Source organism: Salmo salar, chromosome ssa13, assembly GCF_905237065.1.
Source record: "Salmo salar chromosome ssa13, Ssal_v3.1, whole genome shotgun sequence".
NCBI classification, from domain to species: domain Eukaryota; kingdom Metazoa; phylum Chordata; class Actinopteri; order Salmoniformes; family Salmonidae; genus Salmo; species Salmo salar.
Window position 1 is genome coordinate 16,644,170 of NC_059454.1, and position 18,856 is coordinate 16,663,025.

Below are 18,856 nucleotides of genomic sequence, written 5' to 3' on the forward strand. Positions count from 1 at the left end.
CCCATACAAATCTTACGAGACACCGGGGCAGTGCAGTCAGTAATCGTTACTGAGGCTTTACCCTGGTCCCCTGAAACGTATTGTGGCTCGCATGTCATATTACAGGGTATAGAGACAAACCTACCTGGAAATAAATTCCCAATAAATGGTAATATTCTCTGCCTCTGTCATCCTTACCCGCACCTACAATCACATACCTCTTTCACTCCACGGGGAGTTGAGTGTAGCAGGGTGTTGCGTTCCCTCCTCCAAGAGGTGTGCGTAACAGAACGTAACAAGATTCAACAACTGAGACATAAACTGAACAAGTTCCATCCACTTGTGACTAACATAAATGGAATAATGTGTCCCTGAACAAAGGGGATTCAAAATCAAAAGTGACTGTCAGTATCTGGTATGGCCACCAGCTGCATTAAGTACTGCAGTGCATCTCCTCCTCATAGACTGCACCAGATTTGCCAGATCTTGCTGTGAGATGTTACCCCACTCTTCCACCAAGACACCTGCAAGTTCCCTTAACATTTCTGGAGGGAATGGCCCTAGCCATCACCCTCCGATCCAATAGGTCCCAGACATGCTCAATGGGATTGAGATCCGGGCTCTTCGCTGGCCATGGCAGAACACTGACATTCCTGTCTTGCAGGAAATCATGCACAGAATGAGCAGTATGGCTGGTGTCGTGTTGGAGGGTCATGTCATGATGAGCCTGCAGGAAGGGTATGAGGGAGGAGGATGTCTTCCCTGTAACGCACAGTGTTGAGATTGCCTGCAATGACAACTAGCTCTGTCCAATAATGCTGTGATGCCCCAGACCATGACGGACCCTCCACATCGATCCCGCTCCAGAGTACAGGCCTCGGTGTAACGTGCATTCCTTCGACGATAAACCCAAATCCGACCATCACCCCTGGTGAGACAAAGCCGCGACTCGTCAGTGAAGAGCACTTTTTGCCAGTCCTGTCTGGTCCAGCGACAGTGGGTTTGTGCCCATAGGCAACGTCATTGCCGGTGATGTCTGGTGAGGACCTGCCTTACAACAGCCCTACAAGCCCTCAGTCCAGCCTCTCTCAGCCTATTGCGGACAGTCTGAGCACTGATGGAGGGATTGTGCATTCCTGGCGTAACTCGGGCAGTTGTTGTTGTCATCCTGTACCTGTCCCGCAGGTGTGATGTTCGGATGTACCGATCCTGTGCAGGTGTTGTTACACTTGGTCTGCCACTGCGAGGACGATCAGCTGTCCGTCCTGTCTCCTTGTAGCGCTGTCTTAGGCGTCTCACAGTACGGACATTGCAATTTATTGCCCTGGCCACATCTGCAGTCCTCATGCCTCCTTGCTGCATGCCTAAGGCAAGTTCACGCAGATGAGCAGGGAACCTGGGCCTCTTTCTTTCTGTGTTTTTCAGAGTCAGTAGAAAGGCCTCTTCAGTGTCCTAAGTTTTCATAACTGTGACCTTAATTGCCTACCATCTGTAAGCTGTTAGTGGCTTAATGACCGTTCCACAGGTGCATGTTCATTAATTGTTTATGGTTCATTGAACAGCATGGAAAACAGTGTTTAAACCCTTTACAATGAAGATCTGTGAAGTTATTTGGATTTTTACGAATTATCTTTGAAAGGCAGGGTCCTGAAAAAGGGACGTTTATTTTTTTGCAGTGTTTATGTCCTATGCCTCTATCTCTGATAATAATAATTCACTTTGTTTAATACACCGCTCCTAGCTCTGTGCAACGCAATATTTCTGATTCCCCAGTAAAGCACTACACGCACACACACACACACACACAAATGCACACGCACGCACACACACACAAATGCACACACACACACACACACACACACACACACACACACACACACACACACACACACACACACACACACACACACACACACACACACACACACACTGCCTGCCACTCTCTGATAATACTCATCATTTAATGCATGTCTACAAATTGGACTTCAAAGTCAACAAGAGAAGGATGTGTCTTTCTCTCGAGCCCCATGTTTCATTCTGATCTGTTTGTGTGCGTGTGTGTGTGAATGTGCGTGCATGCGTGTATGTGTGTATGTGTGTGTGCGTGCGTGTGTGCATGCAACATTTTATCCCTGTGCTCATAAAATGTATTTTTGTCTCAAATATGACAATGTCTACCTTCATCATCATACAAACACCATCAAACTGTCTGTGGTGAATATTATGGAGTTAAACACGATGTTTCTACTTGACTGTCCCACAACCTACTCTCAGCTGACAGAGGGACATTTCAGTCAGCTAATATGATTATGACATCAAATGAAATCACAAAACTAACAAAGACTTTGCTGCTGGTATGAATCAGACAGAAGTCTGGCAAAGTCTGATGTAGAATATTATCAGACTTAGCAATGAAAACATGCACGCACGTAAATATTCATGCACGTGCACACGCACGCACGCATGCACACATAACTGATGAAAAATCATGCGACTAAGATATGATAACAATGATTTCAGAGCCGGGGGCAGGTTCCAATCACAACGTCCTATTTTGCAATTCAAATCCGAGAGCATGACAGGGGAAAGAGCTGCTTCGTTCCAGTATTTCCTCTGATCTCAGGAGAATGGTGTGTGTGTGTGTGTGTGTGTGTGTGTGTGTGTGTGTGTGTGTGTGTGTGTGTGTGTGTGTGTGTGTGCTCATGCAAGCATGCATGTGTGTGTGTGAGAAAGAGAGTTTATAACATGGACTGTTAAAGACTCCTACTAATGTTTGTGAGTATGACTCTACACACACACAAACACGACTCACAGCAATGACATTGAAGAAGTCGTCGTCCCCCAGTGTGTCCAGTATGGAAGAGACGGTCTGTCTGGCAATGGTCAGCCTCAGGCCCTTCATACTGCCACTCACATCCACCAAGATCACTACATCCTTAGGAGATGTGGCTGCCTGGATGTACCTACACACACACACACACACACACACACACCGCACACACACACACACACACACACACACACACACACACACACACACACACACACACACACACACACACACACACACACACACACACACACACACACACACACATTGGCATGCACACACACTTGCAAGGACACACACACAAACACAGACACACAGACACACACACACACACACACACACACACACACACACACACACACACACACACACACACACAGAGAGACATCAGAAGAGTCTCAGAGTGACACACACACACACACACACACACACACACACACACACACACACACACACACACACACACACACACACACACACACACACACACACACACACAGTCTCAGTGGGAACAGAACATGTGTACTTGTCCAATGACAGTGGTGGGAGGAAGCTGCACTCACCATTTGCGGTTGCGACAGTCGAAAGCAATGACTCCATGTTCATCTGGTCTCCATTTGATACCTGTTTCCACGGTGACCATGGAGAGGTGGGGAGGAGCCATCATCAGTTACTAACAGATACACTGAATGCATACACATTCTAACATACATATAGTAACATACATATAGTAACATAGACATTCTAACATACATATAGTAACATATTTACAGTAACATACACATAGTAACATACACATTCTAGCATACATATAGTAACATAGACATTCTCACATACATATAGTAACATATTTACAGTAACATACATATAGTAACATACACATTCTAACATACATATAGTAACATACACATTCTAACATACATATAGTAACATACTTATAGTAACATACATATAGTAACCTACACATTCTAACATACATATAGTAACATACACATTCTAACATAAATACAGTAACATACATATAGTAACATACACATTCTAACATAAATACAGTAACATACATATAGTAACATGCATATAGTAACATGCATATAGTAACATACATATAGTAACATGCATATAGTAACATACATATAGTAACATGCATATAGTAACATAAACATTCTAACATAAATACAGTAACATACATATAGTAACATACACATTCTAACATAAATACAGTAACATACATATAGTACATACACATTCTAACGTAAATACAGTAACATACATATAGTAACATACACATTGTAATGTAAATACAGTAACATACATATAGTAACATACACTTTCTAACATAAATAGAGTAACATACATATAGTAACATGCATATAGTAACATGCATATAGTAACATACACATTCTAACATACATACAGTAACGTACATATAGTAACAAACACATAGTAACATACATATAGTAACATACACATTCTAACATAAATAGAGTAACATACATATAGTAACAAACACATAGTAACATACATATTTTAACATACATAACCTACACATTCTAACATACATATAGTAATCTACATATAGTAACGTACATATAGAAAACAAAAACATATAGTAACATACATATTCTAACATACATAACATACACATTCTACAATACATATAGTAACATATATAGTAACATACATATAGTAACCTACATATAGTAACACAGATATTTTAACATACATATAGTAAAATACATATAGTAACCTACACATTCTAACATACATATAGTAACAATATATAGTAACATACATATACAGTTAAAGTCGGAAGTTTACATACACCTTAGCCAAATACATTTAAACTCAGTTTTTCACAATTCCTGACATTTAATCCTAGAAAAAATGTCCTGTTTTAGGTCAGTTAGGATCACCACTTTATTATAAGAATGTGAAATGTCAGAATAATAGTAGAGAGAATGATTTATTTCAGCTTTTATTTCTTTCAACACATTTCCAGCAGGTCAGAAGTTTACATTCACTCAATTAGTACTTGTTGCCTTTAAATTATTTAACCTGGGTCAAACGTTTCAGGAAGCCTTCCACAAGCTTCCCACAATAAGTTGTGTGAATTTTGGTCCATTCCTCCTGACAGAGCTGGTGTAACTGAGTCAGGTTTATAGGCCTCATTGCTCGCACACACTTTTTCAGCTCTGCCCACAAATGTTCTATATGAGGTCAGGGCTTTGTGATGGCCACTCCAATACCTTGACTTTGTTGTCCTTAAGCCATTTTGCCACAACTTTGGAAGCATGCTTGGGGTCATTGTCCATTAGGAAGACCCATTTACGACCAAGCTTTAACTTCCTGACTGATGTCTTGAGATGTTGCTTCAATATATCCACTTAATTTTCCATCCTCATGATGCCATCTATTTTGTGAAGTGCACCAGTCCCTCCTGCAGCAAAGCATCCTCACAACATGATGCTGCCACCCCCGTGCTTCACGGTTGGGATGGAGTTCTTTGGCTTGCAAGCCTCCCCCTTTTTCCTCCAAACACAACGATGGTCATTATGGCCAAACAGTTCTATTTTTGTTTCATCAGACCAGAGGAAATTTCTCCAAAAAGTACGATCTTTGTCCCCATGTGCAGTTGCAAACCGTAGTCTGTCTTTTATATGGACGTTTTGGAGCAGTGGCTTCTTCCTTGCTGAGTGGCCTTTCAGGTTATGTCGAAATAGGACTCGTTTTACTGTGGATATAGATACTTTTGTACCTGTTTCCTCCAGCATTTTCGCATGGTCCTTTGCTGTTGTTCTGGGATTGATTTGCTCTTTTTGCACCAAAGTACGTTCATCTCTAGAAGACAGAACGCGTCTCCTTCCTGAGCAGTATGACAGCTGCCTGGTCCCATGGTGTTTATACTTGCGTACTATTATTTGTACAGATGAACGTGGTACCTTCAGGCGTTTGGAAATTGCTCCCAAGGATGAACCAGAACCTTTTTTTCTGAGGTCTTGGCTGATTTCTTTTGATTTTCCCATGATGTCAAATAAAGAGACACTGAGTTTGAAGGTAGACCTTGAAATACATCCACAGGTACATCTCCAATTGACTCAAATGATGTCAATTAGCCTATCAGAAGCTTCTAAAGCCATGACATCATTTTCTGGAATTTGACAAGCTGTTTAAAGGCACAGTCAACTTAGTGTATGTAAACTTCTGACCCACTGGAATTGTGAAACAGCGAATTATAAGTGAAATAATCTTTCTGTAAACAATTGTTGGAAAAATGTGTTCTGTCATGCTCAAAGTAGATGTCTTAACCGACTTGCCAAAACTATAGTTTGTTAACAAGAAATTTGTGGAGTGGTTGAAAAACGAGTTTTAATGACACCAACCTAAGTGTATATAAACTTCTATAGTTAAATACATATAGTAACATACATATACTAATATACATATAGTAACATACATATAGTAACCTACATATAGTAACATAATTATAGTAACATACACATTCTAACATACATATAGTAACATACATATAGTGATGTACATATAGTAACATACACATTCTAACATACATATAGTAACATACATATAGTAACTGTCACGTCCTGACCAGTAAAGGGGTCATTTGTTATTGTAGTTTGGTCAGGACGTGGCAGGGGGGTATTTGTTTTATGTGGTTCGGGGTGTGTGTTTATGTAGAGGGGTGTTTGTTTAGAGTTTCCGGGGTTTTGGTCTACGTTCTATGTTAGTGTGTTTCTATGTTCTGTCTAGTCTATCTATTTTTATGTTTAGTTAATTGGGATTGGGCCTTCAATTGGAGGCAGCTGTTCCTCGTTGCCACTGATTGAAGGTCCTATGTATAGGGGTGTGTTTGTTATGGGAATTGTGGGAGGTTGTTTGTGCACTGCTATGTTTAGCCTGCATTACTGTTTAGCTGTCGTTCGTTTTTTCGTTTTGTTGTTTTTGTATAGTGTGCGTCATAAAATAAAGATGAGCATTCACGTACCCGCTGCATTTTGGTCCACTTCCTACGACGGCTGTTACAGAACCTCCCACCAACAACGGACCAAGCAGCAGAGTAAGGAGCCAAAAAGGAATTATTTTGAGTCATGGACTTGGGAGGAGATATTAGCCGGAAAGGGACCATGGAGGAAGGCTGGAGTGGACCGGGACTGTTACAGGGGTACACAGTTGGCATTTAAGCCTGAGAGGCAGCCCCAATACATTTTTTTTGGGGGGGGGGGGCACACGGGTAGTTTGGCTGGGCCAGGGTTTAGCCCCAAGCCAACTCCCCGTGCTTATTGGAAGCAGCCTGTTATTGGTCAGGTCCCGTGCTATGGGGTGATACGCATGGTGTCGAGGCCGAGCATTCACAAGTCGGTGTGTGAGGTGCCAGCGCCCCGCATTTGCCAGGGGGAAGCGGGCAACCAGCCAGTAAGGGTGGTGCCAGTACTGTGCTCGAGTCCGCCAGTGTGCCTTCACGGCCCAGTGTTTCCTGTTCCCGCTCCCCGCACTAGCCCTGGGGTGGGTGTCTCCAGTCTGGTACCTCCACTACCAGCACCACGCACCAGGCTTCCAGGGCGTCAGCCCAGTCCAACTCGTCCTGTTCCTGCTCCTCGCACTAGCCCTGAGGTGTGTGTTTCCAGTCTGGCACATCCAAAGCCAGCACCACGCACCAGGCTTCCAGTGCGTCAGCCCAGTCCAACTCGTCCTGTTCCTGCTCCTCGCACTAGCCTTGGGGTGCATGTCTCCAGTCTTGTACCTCCACTACCAGCACCACGCACCAGGCTTCCAGTGCATCAGCCCAGTTCAACTCATCCTGTTCCTGCTCCTCGCACTAGCCTTGGGGTGCGTGTCTCCAGTCTGCTACCTCCACTACCAGCCCCACGCATCAGGCTTTCAGTGTGCAGTCCCCGTCCAGAGCTTCCGACGACAGTACCCCGTCCAGAGCTTCCGACGACAGTACCCCATCCAGAGTGTCCGGCGACAGTGCCCCGTCTAGAGACGGCCTACAGTCCGGAACCGAGTGAGACGGCCTACAGTCCGGAACCGAGTGAGACGGCCTACAGTCCGGAACCGAGTGAGAAGGCCTACAGTCCGGAACCGAGTGAGACGGCCTACAGTCCAGAGCTCCCAGAGTCGCCCTACAGTCCAGAGCTCCCAGAGTCGCCCTACAGTCCGGAGCTCCCAGAGTCGCCCTACAGTCCAGAGCTCCCAGAGTCGCCCTACAGTCCAGAGCTCCCAGAGTCGCCCTACAGTCCGGAGCTCCCAGAGTCGCCCTACAGTCCAGAGCTCCCAGAGTCGCCCTACAGTCCAGAGCTCCCAGAGTCGCCCTACAGTCCAGAGCTCCCAGAGTCGCCCTACAGTCCGGAGCTCCCAGAATCGTCCTTCTGCCTGAGGTCTACAGCGAAGCACTTCAGCCCGAGGTCTACAGCGATGCGCTTCAGCCAGAGGCATTCAGCGGGGGTGGACAGGTTAGGTGTGGGAATAAGGCCAGAGCCTGAGCCACCTCCACAGTAGGTGGGTTGGGGAGGGGGGGTGTAGCACAAGAACCGTCAGTGATGGTGGCCACCCTCCCTTCCCTCCCTTAGGTTGGGATTATTTTTGTATTTTTTGGGGGGGAGGTTATTTTTGTGTTTTGTGTGAGGTTCTTCTGGGGTCTGCAGCTTTGGGGGGTTCCTCATTGCCTCTGATTGAAGGTCCTATGTATAGGGGTGTGTTTGTTATGGGAATTGTGGGAGGTTGTTTGTGCACTGCTATGTTTAGCCTGCATTACTGTTTAGCTGTCGTTCGTTTTTTCGTTTTGTTGTTTTTGTATAGTGTGCGTCATAAAATAAAGATGAGCATTCACGTACCCGCTGCATTTTGGTCCACTTCCTACAACGGCCGTTACAGTAGCACATATAGTAACGTACATATAGTAATGTACATATAGTAACACATATAGTAACGTACATACAGTAACATACATATAGTAACATACATATAGTAACATACATATAGTACCATACATATAGTAACAAATATAGTAACATACATATAGTAACGTGCAGTTAGTTATTAATCAGATACACTGACATCAATACATCTGTAGAGGAAGTGAGCCCTTTCTGTTGCCTGTCTATTGATAGGCTTCTACAATGGAGTTGAGGATACACAGAGATGTGCTTTAAATATAATTCAAAGCTGAATTTGCTTGAAATTAATTGCGTTAAAACCCAGAGCACCCTGCCAGTCTCATGTACCTTAATCACTTTTTTTTATCCTCTCCTCTCCTCTCCTCTCCTCTCCTCTCCTCTCCTCTCCTCTCCTCTCCTCTCCTCTCCTCTCCTCTCCTCTCCTCTCCTCTCCTCTCCTCTCCTCTCCTCTCCTCTCCTCTCGTCTCGTCTCGTCTCGTCTCCTCTCCTCTCCTCTCCTCTCTTTATCACCACTCCCCCTTCTTCTCCTCTCCTCTCTTCTTCTCCTTTCTACTCTATTTTTTCTCCTCTCTTACTCCCCCCTCCCCTCTGCTTCCTTCTCTCTTCTTCTCTTCTAGCTTTTCTACCTTTTCTTCTTTCCTCTTTTCCTCTCCTGTCTTTACTTTTCCTCCTCCACACCTTCTCTCCTCCTTTCCCCCTCTCCCCTCCTCTTATCCTCTCTCCTCTCCTCCTCCAGTCTCCATCTGTCACCCCATTTGACTAAACGTTCCCTGTTTGTCCCTCAATCTGCCTGAGGGAGACAGTTCTGGCCAAGCTAATTACAAACACACACACACACACACACACACACACACACACACACACACACACACACACACACACACACACACACACACACACACACACACACACAAAAGTATACATTGCTTGTTTGTGTGTGTGCATACTCCATATGTGTGGACATACTTGGGTATGTGCTTGTGTACATCTGTGTTTGTGTTTGTGTGTTTGTGTGTGCACGTACACACACAAAAACACACACACACACACGCTTGCATGCACACACACACTCTCTCTCTCTCTCTCTCTCTCACTCTCTCTCACACACTCTTTCTCTCACACTCTCTCTCTCACACACTCTCTCTCTCACACTCTCTCTCTCTCACACTCTCACTCACCTGGGTACTGCCTGAAGAAGCCCTTGGCACTGCCAAAGTACTGCCATATGAGGGATGGGTCCCTCTCAAAGTTATCCACAAACACTTTATTCAAGGCTTCAGACCAGTAAACTCCATTTACTATAGCTGAGTCTGAGAGAGAGGAGGGGGGAGAGGAGAGTAATAGAGTTAGCAACTCCTATGACTTAATGAACAGGATTCTGAATGTTTGAATGAGCCCATTCAGCATATTGTTTCTAAAACTGCATCAAATAATGTTTTGTGGCAGAATGTGTCCTGTTTTGAATTTGACCATAATTCCTAAAAGCTGAAATCTAAAGTCAAATATGAGAGAATAGACAGACAATTCAGACAATTCAGAAAGACATGATAGATAATTTGAAATAAGAGAGCACAACATGATAGAAAAAAAGGATAGAAAAGACGAGATAGAGCAGGATGGGAGAGAGAGAGATAGAGGCAGAGAGAGATAGAAGCAGAGAGCGAGAGAGATAGGTGCAGAGAGAGATAGACATGTACTGTATGTAACTGTTATGTAACTATTCTGAAAGTTTTATTGTCAATTTGTTTTGTATTTAAATGCCACTTTAAATGTTTACATGACACAGCAACAACATTTCCCCATGGGGACAATAAAGTCAGTTAAGTAAAGAGGCAGAGAGAGATATAGAGTCAGAAAGAGAGAGAGAGAGAGAGAGAGAGGCAGAGAGAGAGAGACAGATATAGAGTCAGAGAGAGATAGAGAGAGAGGCAGAGAGAGTGACAGATATAGAGACAGAGAGAGATAGAGGCAGAGCGAGAGATAGAGGCATAGAGAGAGAGAGAGCGAGAGAGAGAGGCAAAGAGAGAGAAGCAGAGAGAGATAGAAGCAGAGAGAGAGATAGACATGTACTGTATGTAACTGTTAAGTAACCATTATGAAAGTTGTATTGTCATTTTTTTTTTTTTAAATGCCACTTTAAATGTGTACATGACACAGCAACAACATTTCCCCATAGGGACAATAAAGTCAGTTAAGTAAAGAGATGGAGGCAGAGAGAGATAGAGAGAGGCAGAGAGAGAGACAGATATAGAGGCAGAGAGAGATAGAGGTAGAGCGAGAGATAGAGGCATAGAGAGAGAGCGAGAGAGAGAGAGAGAGAGAGAGAGAGAACCAGAGAGAGATAGAAGCTAAGAGAGAGAGAGAGAGAGAGAGTCAAAGAGAGAGAGAGAGAGAGAGAACCAGAGAGAGATAGAGGCAAAGAGAGAGAGAGAGTTAAAGAGAGAAAGAGAGAGAGAGAGAGATAGATAGACATGTACTCTATGTAACTGCTAAGTAACCATTATGAAAGTTGTATTGTTAATTTCTTTTGTATTTAAATGCCACTTTAAATGTGTACATGACACAGCAACAACATTTCCCCATGGGGACAATAAAGTCAGTTAAGTAAAGAGATGGAGGCAGAGAGAGGTAGAGAGAGAGAGATAGTCAGAAAGAGAGAGAGAGACAGATATAGAGGCAGAGAGAGAGAGAGGCAGAGAGAGAGACATATATAGAGGCAGAGAGAGATGGAGATAGAGTCAGAGAGAGATAAGGGCAGAGAGAGAGAAGAAGAGAGAGATAGAGGCATAGAGAGAGAGTGAAGAACAAACACCATTGTAAATACAACCCATATTTATGTTTATTTATTTTCCCTTTTGTACTTTAACCATTTGCACATCGTTACAAGACTATATATATACACAATATGACATTTGTAATGTCTTTATTCTTTTGGAACTTCTGTGACCGGATTGTTTACTGTTAATTTTTGTTTATTTCACTTTTGTATATTATCTACCTCACTTGCTTTGGCAATGTTAACATATGTTTCCCATGCCAATAAAGCCCCTTGAATTGAATTGAGAGGCAGAAAGAGATAGAGTCAAAGAGAGAGAGAGAGAGGCAGATAAATAGAGAGAGAGAGAGGCAGAGAGAGATACAGATTATTTTATTTCACTTTTGTTTATTATCTACTTCACTTGCTTTATCAATGTTAACATATGTTTCCCAAATTGAAATTGAATTGATAGAGATAGAGGCAGAGATAGATAGAGGCAGACTAAGAGAGACAGATACATAGACAGGGACAGTGTTTGTGGGTATCAGTGTGTGTGTGTGTGTGTGTGTGTGTGTGTGTGTGTGTGTGTGTGTGTGTGTGTGTGTGTGTGTGTGTGTGTGTGTGTGTGTGTGTGTGTGTGTGTGTGTGTGTGTGCGTGTGTGCGTGTGTACCCCTCTCTCCTTGCTGATACTGAAATGTGATGAAGCACATCCACCTTAGATTACTAAAACCTCTTTTCAATTTGCAGGCTGAGGGAGTCTTGGAGGTGATTTGCCAGTGGAGCCCTATCGGCTAGACAGACAGCCTTATCACCTCTACCTAGTATCAGACCAGGGAGGGAGGGAGGCAGGGAGGATAGAGAGAGAGAAAAATATATATATATAGAGAGAGAGAGACAGAGGTGGGGGGCACACAGAGGGCACACCTAAGCGATAATGCCCAAGATATTATGATTTTTCCATGACATAGACTGATCAGGTGAATCTACTTCAATCAGTGTAGATGAAAAGGAGGAGACAGGTTAAAGAAGGATTTTTAAGCCTTGAGACAATTGAGACATGGATTGTGTATGTGTGCCAATCAGAGCGTGCCTTTGAATGGGGTATGGTAGTAGGTGCCTTCCAGCGTAAAATACATACTACCATATATATCCCTTTAACGACACACTTGTGACAACAAAAACACACCGTTGTACCAGACATCCAGAAAGCCTGGATGTCATCCGAGAGGAGTTTCCACAGCATCCCAGTCACTTCTGGTGTACATTAACGTCTATTAGAATCTAATCATATCCACATGAGAGGAAGAGGGGAATTTACCCCTTCCTCCCTCTAAACTTCTATTTCCATTTAAATTCATCTCCACTAATACACTCTAATCAAAGGAGCTTGAACGAAATGGATTAGATGAGAGAGAGAGAGAGAGAGAGAGAGAGAGAGAGAGAGAGAGAGAGAGAGAGAGAGAGAGAGAGAGAGAGAGAGAGAGAGAGAGAGAGAGAGAGAGAGAGAGAGAGAGAACAACGACAAATTCATGAGAAGTTGAATGGATTAGAAAAAGCTATAAAGGACAATCAAAATCCATTGGACTCCCCAATTAATGACCAGGAGCTCTATAAGAAACTTCAGGCCCTCAAATTTAAAAAAGCATGCGGACCTGATGGCATCCTAAATGAGATGCTCAAACTCAATAGTGCAAAATTTCAGTTGGCTGTATTAAAACTGTTTAATTTGAGCCTGAGTGTAGGTTATTTCCCTGACATCTGGAATCAAGGACTCGTAACACCAATCTTTAAGAACGGAGACAAATTTGACCTTAACAATTACAGAGGCATTTGCGTGAACAGTAACCTGGGGAAGGTTTTCTGTAGTATTATAAATGTAAGTGTTCTCAACTTCCTTAATAATAAGCACAATGCCTTGAGTAAAAGCCACATTTTATTTATACCAAAAAAATCGCACGACTGATCATATTTACACCCTACACACCCTGATAGATAAACATGTCCACCAAAATAATACCAAAATATACGCTTGCCTTATCGACTTTCAAAAAGCATTTGATTCTATTTGGCATACAGGACTGTTCTACAAAGTTATTGAAAGTGGTGTAGGGGGTAAAAATAAAAAAAATGTATACTGGCAATACGTGCAGCATTGAAATTGGCAAGAAAATAACAGAATTCTTTAACCAGGGGCGGGGCCTTCACCAGGGTTGCAATATGAGCCCTGCACTCAAAAATCCTCAACCCCTGGTGTTAGTTTACACAATTCAGTGGTTAAATGCCTACTCTTCGCAGATGACCTATGCCTGCTGTCACCCACAGCACATGGCCTACAGCAGAGCCTGGACCTGCTAGAGCAGTACTGCCAGACCTGGGCCCTGGCAGCAAACCCCAAAAATATAAAAATAATGATTTTCCAGAGAAGATCCAGATCTCAGGGAATTAGACCAAAGTTCTCAATTGGTACAAAATATATAGAGTACTGCACACACTACAATTACTTAGGTTTAAATATAAGCTCAATTGGACACCTTAATGAGGCAGTGAATGAACTGAGAGAGAAAGCACATAGGGCATTCTACGCCATTAAAAAACAAATTCAACTTGAAATATCTATTAAAATTTGGCTAAAACTATTTGAATGTGTCATTGAACCAATTGCACTGTATGCCAGCGAGGTGTGGGGTCCACTTGCAAAACAAGATTTCATCAAATGGGACAAACACCCCATTGAGTTCTGTAAGATTCTCCTACATGTCCAGAGGAAAACTACAAACAAAGCATGCAGGGCAGAATTAGGCCAATATCGACTAATAATAAAAACTCCAAAATGAGCAATTCAGTTTTGGAAACACCTGAAATACAGTGACCCCGTCTCATATCATTACCAAGTCCTGCAATGCCAAGAGCTGAGCAAAGAAGAGTCCCCTCATCCAGCTGGTCCTGGGGCTGAGTTCACAAACCTGTTCTACTAACACACTGAAGCCTCAGGACCAGAACATCCAATCAATCAGAATAAATCAAATTACAAAACAGTCAAAACAAAACTACATTGTTATTGGGAAACACAAGTACAAGCAAAAAGCAAAATGCAGTGCTATCTGGCCCTAAATCGGCAGTACACTGTGGCTAACCATTTGACCATGGTTACTGATCAAAACCTTAGAAAAACCTTGACAAAGTACAGGCTCAGTAAGCACAGCCTTGCCATTGAAACCTTATTCAAGGTTTCAAAGACCTCTCTAATGAGAGTAGGCTACCTGTCCTAATGGGGGAGGACGCAGAGAGCTGTGGGTTGGCAGTGCACTACATTGCTGCCTGCCATAAGATGAGGGACAGTGTCTGACAGACCAATCAACCTGCACATGTCCTCTACTGTATGCTTATTGTTATTGTTCAATGTATGGTTATTTTGACCCTTGGTTATTGTTGATACTGTTGTCCCATTGAAAATGTTGATTGTTATTATTTTCATACATTGGTACATTGGTACGTCATGCTGTAATGGGTGCGAACTTGGTATAAACGGAGCAGTTTAATAAATACTAAAAAACTCTGAAAACCAATGATTACAAAAATAGTATAAAAGGGTACAAAACCCGTCGCACACCAGAACATGACTTGCACAAAACATACAACACACAATCACCGACAAAGACATGAGGGGAAACAGAGGGTTAAATTCACAACATGTAATTGATGGGATTGAAACCAGGTGTGATGGAAGACAAGACAAAACCAATGGAAAATGAAAAATGGATCAGCGATGGCTAGAAGGTCGGTGACGTCGACCGCCGAACACAAGGAGAGGGACCAACTTCGGCAGAAGTCGTGACAGTACCCCCCCCCGACGCGCGGCTCCAGCAGTGCATTGACACCGACCTCGGGGACGACGCGGAGGGCGAGGCGCAGGGCGATCCGGATGGAGATGGTGGAACTCTCGCAGCATAGAAGGATCCAACACGTCCTCCACCGGAACCCAGCATCTCTCCTCCGGACCATAACCCTCCCAGTCCACGAGGTACTGAAGGCCCCTCGCCCGACGTCTCGAATCCAGCATGGGGCCCCCTCGATGTCCAGAGGGGGCAGAGGAACCTCCCGCACCTCAGACTCCTGGAGCGGGCCAGCCACCACCGGTCTGAGGAGAGACACATGGAACGAGGGGTTAATGCGGTATTTGGGGGGAAGCTGTAACCTGTAAATCACCTCGTTCAGTCTCCTCAGGACTTTAAATAGCCCCACATACCGCGGACCCAGCTTCTGACAGGGCAGGCGTAGGGGCAGGTTTCGGGTCGAGAGCCAGACCCGGTCCCCCGGTGAAAACACCGGGGCCTCACTGCGGTGACGGTCTGCACCAACTTTCTGGTGCAGCACGGTGCGCTGAAGGTGGACATGGGCTGCGTCCCATGTTTCCTCCACGCGCCAGAACCAGTCGTCCACTGCAGGAGCCTCGGTCTGACTCTGATGCCAAGGAGCCAGAACCGGCTGATACCCCAATACACACTGGAAGGGAGAGAGGCCAGTGGAGGAGTGGCGAGTTCTGGGCCATCTCTGCCCAGGGCACGAACGCTGCCCACTCCCCCGGCCGGTCCTGGCAATAAGACCTCAGAAACCTACCCACATCCCGGTTAACTCTCTACACCTGCCCGTTACCCTCGGGTGGAAACCCTGAGGATAGGCTGCGAGACCCCCAGACGTTCCATGAACGCCCTCCAGACCCTTGACGTGTACTGGGGACCCCGATCAGACATTATATTCTCAGGCACCTCGTAGTGCCGGAAGACGTGTGGTAACAGGGCCTCCGCAGTCTGTAGGGCCATAGGGAGACCGGGCAAAGGAAGGAGACGACAGGATCATGGTGTTACCCTGTGAAGGAGGAAGATCGGTCAGGAAATCTACCGACAGATGCGACCACGGCCGTTGTGGAACGGGTAAGGGTTGTAACTTACCTCTGGGCAGGTGCCTAGGAGCCTTGCACTGGGCGCACACCGAGCAGGAGGAAACATAAACCCTCACATCCTTAGCCAAAGTGGGCCACCAGTATTTCCCACTAAGACAGCGCACCGTCCGACCGATCCCAGGATGACCAGAGGAAGGTGACGTGTGGGCCCAATAGATCAGCCGGTCGCGGACAGCAGATGGAACGTACAGACGCCCAGCTGGACACTGGAGGGGAGCAGGCTCTGCATGTGACGCCCACTCAATGTCCACGGCCAGCTCCCACACTACCGGCACCACCAGGCAAGAGGTGGGGAGTATGGGGGTGGGATCCATGGGCCGCTCCTCTGTGTCATACAGCTGGGACAATGCGTCTGCCTTAACGTTCTGGGAGCCTGGTCTGTAAGAAAGGGTAAACACAAAACAGGTGAAAAACATGGCCCACCTTGCCTGGCGGGGGTTCAGTCTCCTCGCCACCCAGATGTTCTCCAGATTGCGGTGGTCCGTCCAGATAAGAAAAGGGTGTCTAGCCCCCTAAGCCAATCTCTCCACACCTTCAAGGCCTTGATGACAGCCAACAGCTCCCGGTCCCCCACATCATAGTTTTGCTCCGCCGGGCTGAGCTTTTTCGAGAAGAAGGCACAGGGGAGGAGCTTTGGTGGCGTACACGAGCACTGAGAGAGCACAGCTCCTATCCCAGCCTCGGATGCGTCCACCTCCACTATGAACGCCAAAGAGGGATCCGGATGGGGAGTCGAGGTAAACAGAGCCGAGGTAAACAGGGAGCCAACACGGGAGCCGAGGTAAACAGAGCCCTCAGGTGACTAAAAGCTCTGTCTGCCTCAGCTGACCACTGCAAGCGCACCGGGCCCCCCTTCAGCAGTGAGGTAATGGGAGCCGCTACCTGACCAAAACCTCCGGTAGTAGTTGGCAAACCCTAAGAATCGCTGCACCTCCTTTACTGTGGTGGGAGTTGGCCAATTACGCACGGCTGAAATGCAGTCACTCTCTATCTCCACCCCTGAGGTGGAAATGCGATACCCTAGGAAGGAGACAAACTGTTGAAAGAACAAGCACTTCTCAGCCTTGACGTACAGGTCATGCTCCAACAGGCGACCGAGCACCTTGCGCACCAAAGACACATGCTCGGCGTGTGTAGCAAAGTATATCAAAATGTCATCAATATACACCACCACACCCTGCCCGTGCAGGTCTCTGAAAATCTCATCTACAAAGGCTTGGAAGACTGATGGCGCATTCATCAACCCATACGGCATGATGAGGTACTCATAGTGCCCAGAGGTGGTACTGAAAGCCATCTTCCACTCATCTCCCTCTCAGATAGGCACCAGGTTGTAAGCACTCCTGAGATCTAGTTTAGTGAAGAAGCGCGCCCTGTGCATTGACTCTAACACTGTGCCTATGAGCGGTAGCGGGTAACTATACCTCACAGTGATCTGATTCAGACCCCGATAGTCAATACACGGGCCCAGACCTCCCTTCTTCTTCTTCACAAAAAAGAAACTCGTGGAGGCTGGTGAAGTGGAGGACCAAATATAGCCATGACGCAGGGATTCGGAGACATATGTTTCCATAGCCTCCGTCTCCGCCTGTGAGAGGGGATACACATGACTCCTAGGAAGTGCAGCATCTACCAGGAGATCTATCGCACAATCGCCCCCTCGATGAGGTGGTAATTGAGTTGCCTTCTTTTTACAGAAGGCGAGAGCCAAATCGGCATATTCAGGGGGAATGCATACGTGGAGACCTGGTCTGGACTCTCCACCGTAGGAGCACCAATGGAAATCTCTAAACACCTACCTGAGCACTCTCGCAACCACCCCGTGAGAGCCCTCTGTGGCCAAGAAACAGTGGGGTTAAGACAAGCTAACCAGGGTAGGCCTAGCACCACGGGAAATGCAGGAGAGTCAATAAGGAAAAGACTAATTCTCTCCGTGTGACCCCCCTGCGTCACCATGCCCAAAGGAGTGGTGACCTCCCTAATCAACCCTGACCCTAATGGTCAACTATCTAAGGCGTGAACAGGGAAAGGCACATCCACGGGAACAATGGGGATCCCTAAACTATGGGCTAACGCTCTATTAATGAAATTCCCAGCCGCGCAGGAATCGATGAGCGCCTTATGCTGGGAATGTGGGGAAAACTCAGGAAAAGTGACAAACACAAACAGTTGTGCAACAGAGGGCTCTGGGTGAGAATAGTGCCGGCTCACCTGGGGTGATGCCAGACCGCCCTGCCTGCTGCCTCAATTCTTAGAGGAACCAACCCGGCACCGACCGGCAGTGTGACCTCTGCGGCCACAGATGGTGCACGAGTGGGAACCCCCTCCGGTCTCCCTGCGCACCGCCCCTCCCAGCTCCATGGGTATCGGAGAGGGAGTGTGAGAGGACCAGACCCTGATCTGAACGTCTGCGTGT

At 45.6% G+C, this 18,856-nt stretch overlaps 1 protein-coding gene across 1 annotated transcript in view; it reads right to left on the reverse strand.

The window, feature by feature from the left end:
- Nucleotides 1-18,856, reverse strand: part of cacna2d3a (calcium channel, voltage-dependent, alpha 2/delta subunit 3a) — a 328,563-nt gene that overhangs the window by 187,812 nt on the left and 121,895 nt on the right. The window contains exons 6-8 of the mRNA XM_045692990.1: nt 9,900-10,031; nt 3,373-3,433; nt 2,792-2,942 (exon numbers count right to left, since the gene is read on the reverse strand). Coding sequence (XP_045548946.1) covers nt 2,792-2,942; nt 3,373-3,433; nt 9,900-10,031 — 344 coding nt within the window. The remainder of the gene's footprint in view (nt 1-2,791; nt 2,943-3,372; nt 3,434-9,899; nt 10,032-18,856) is intronic.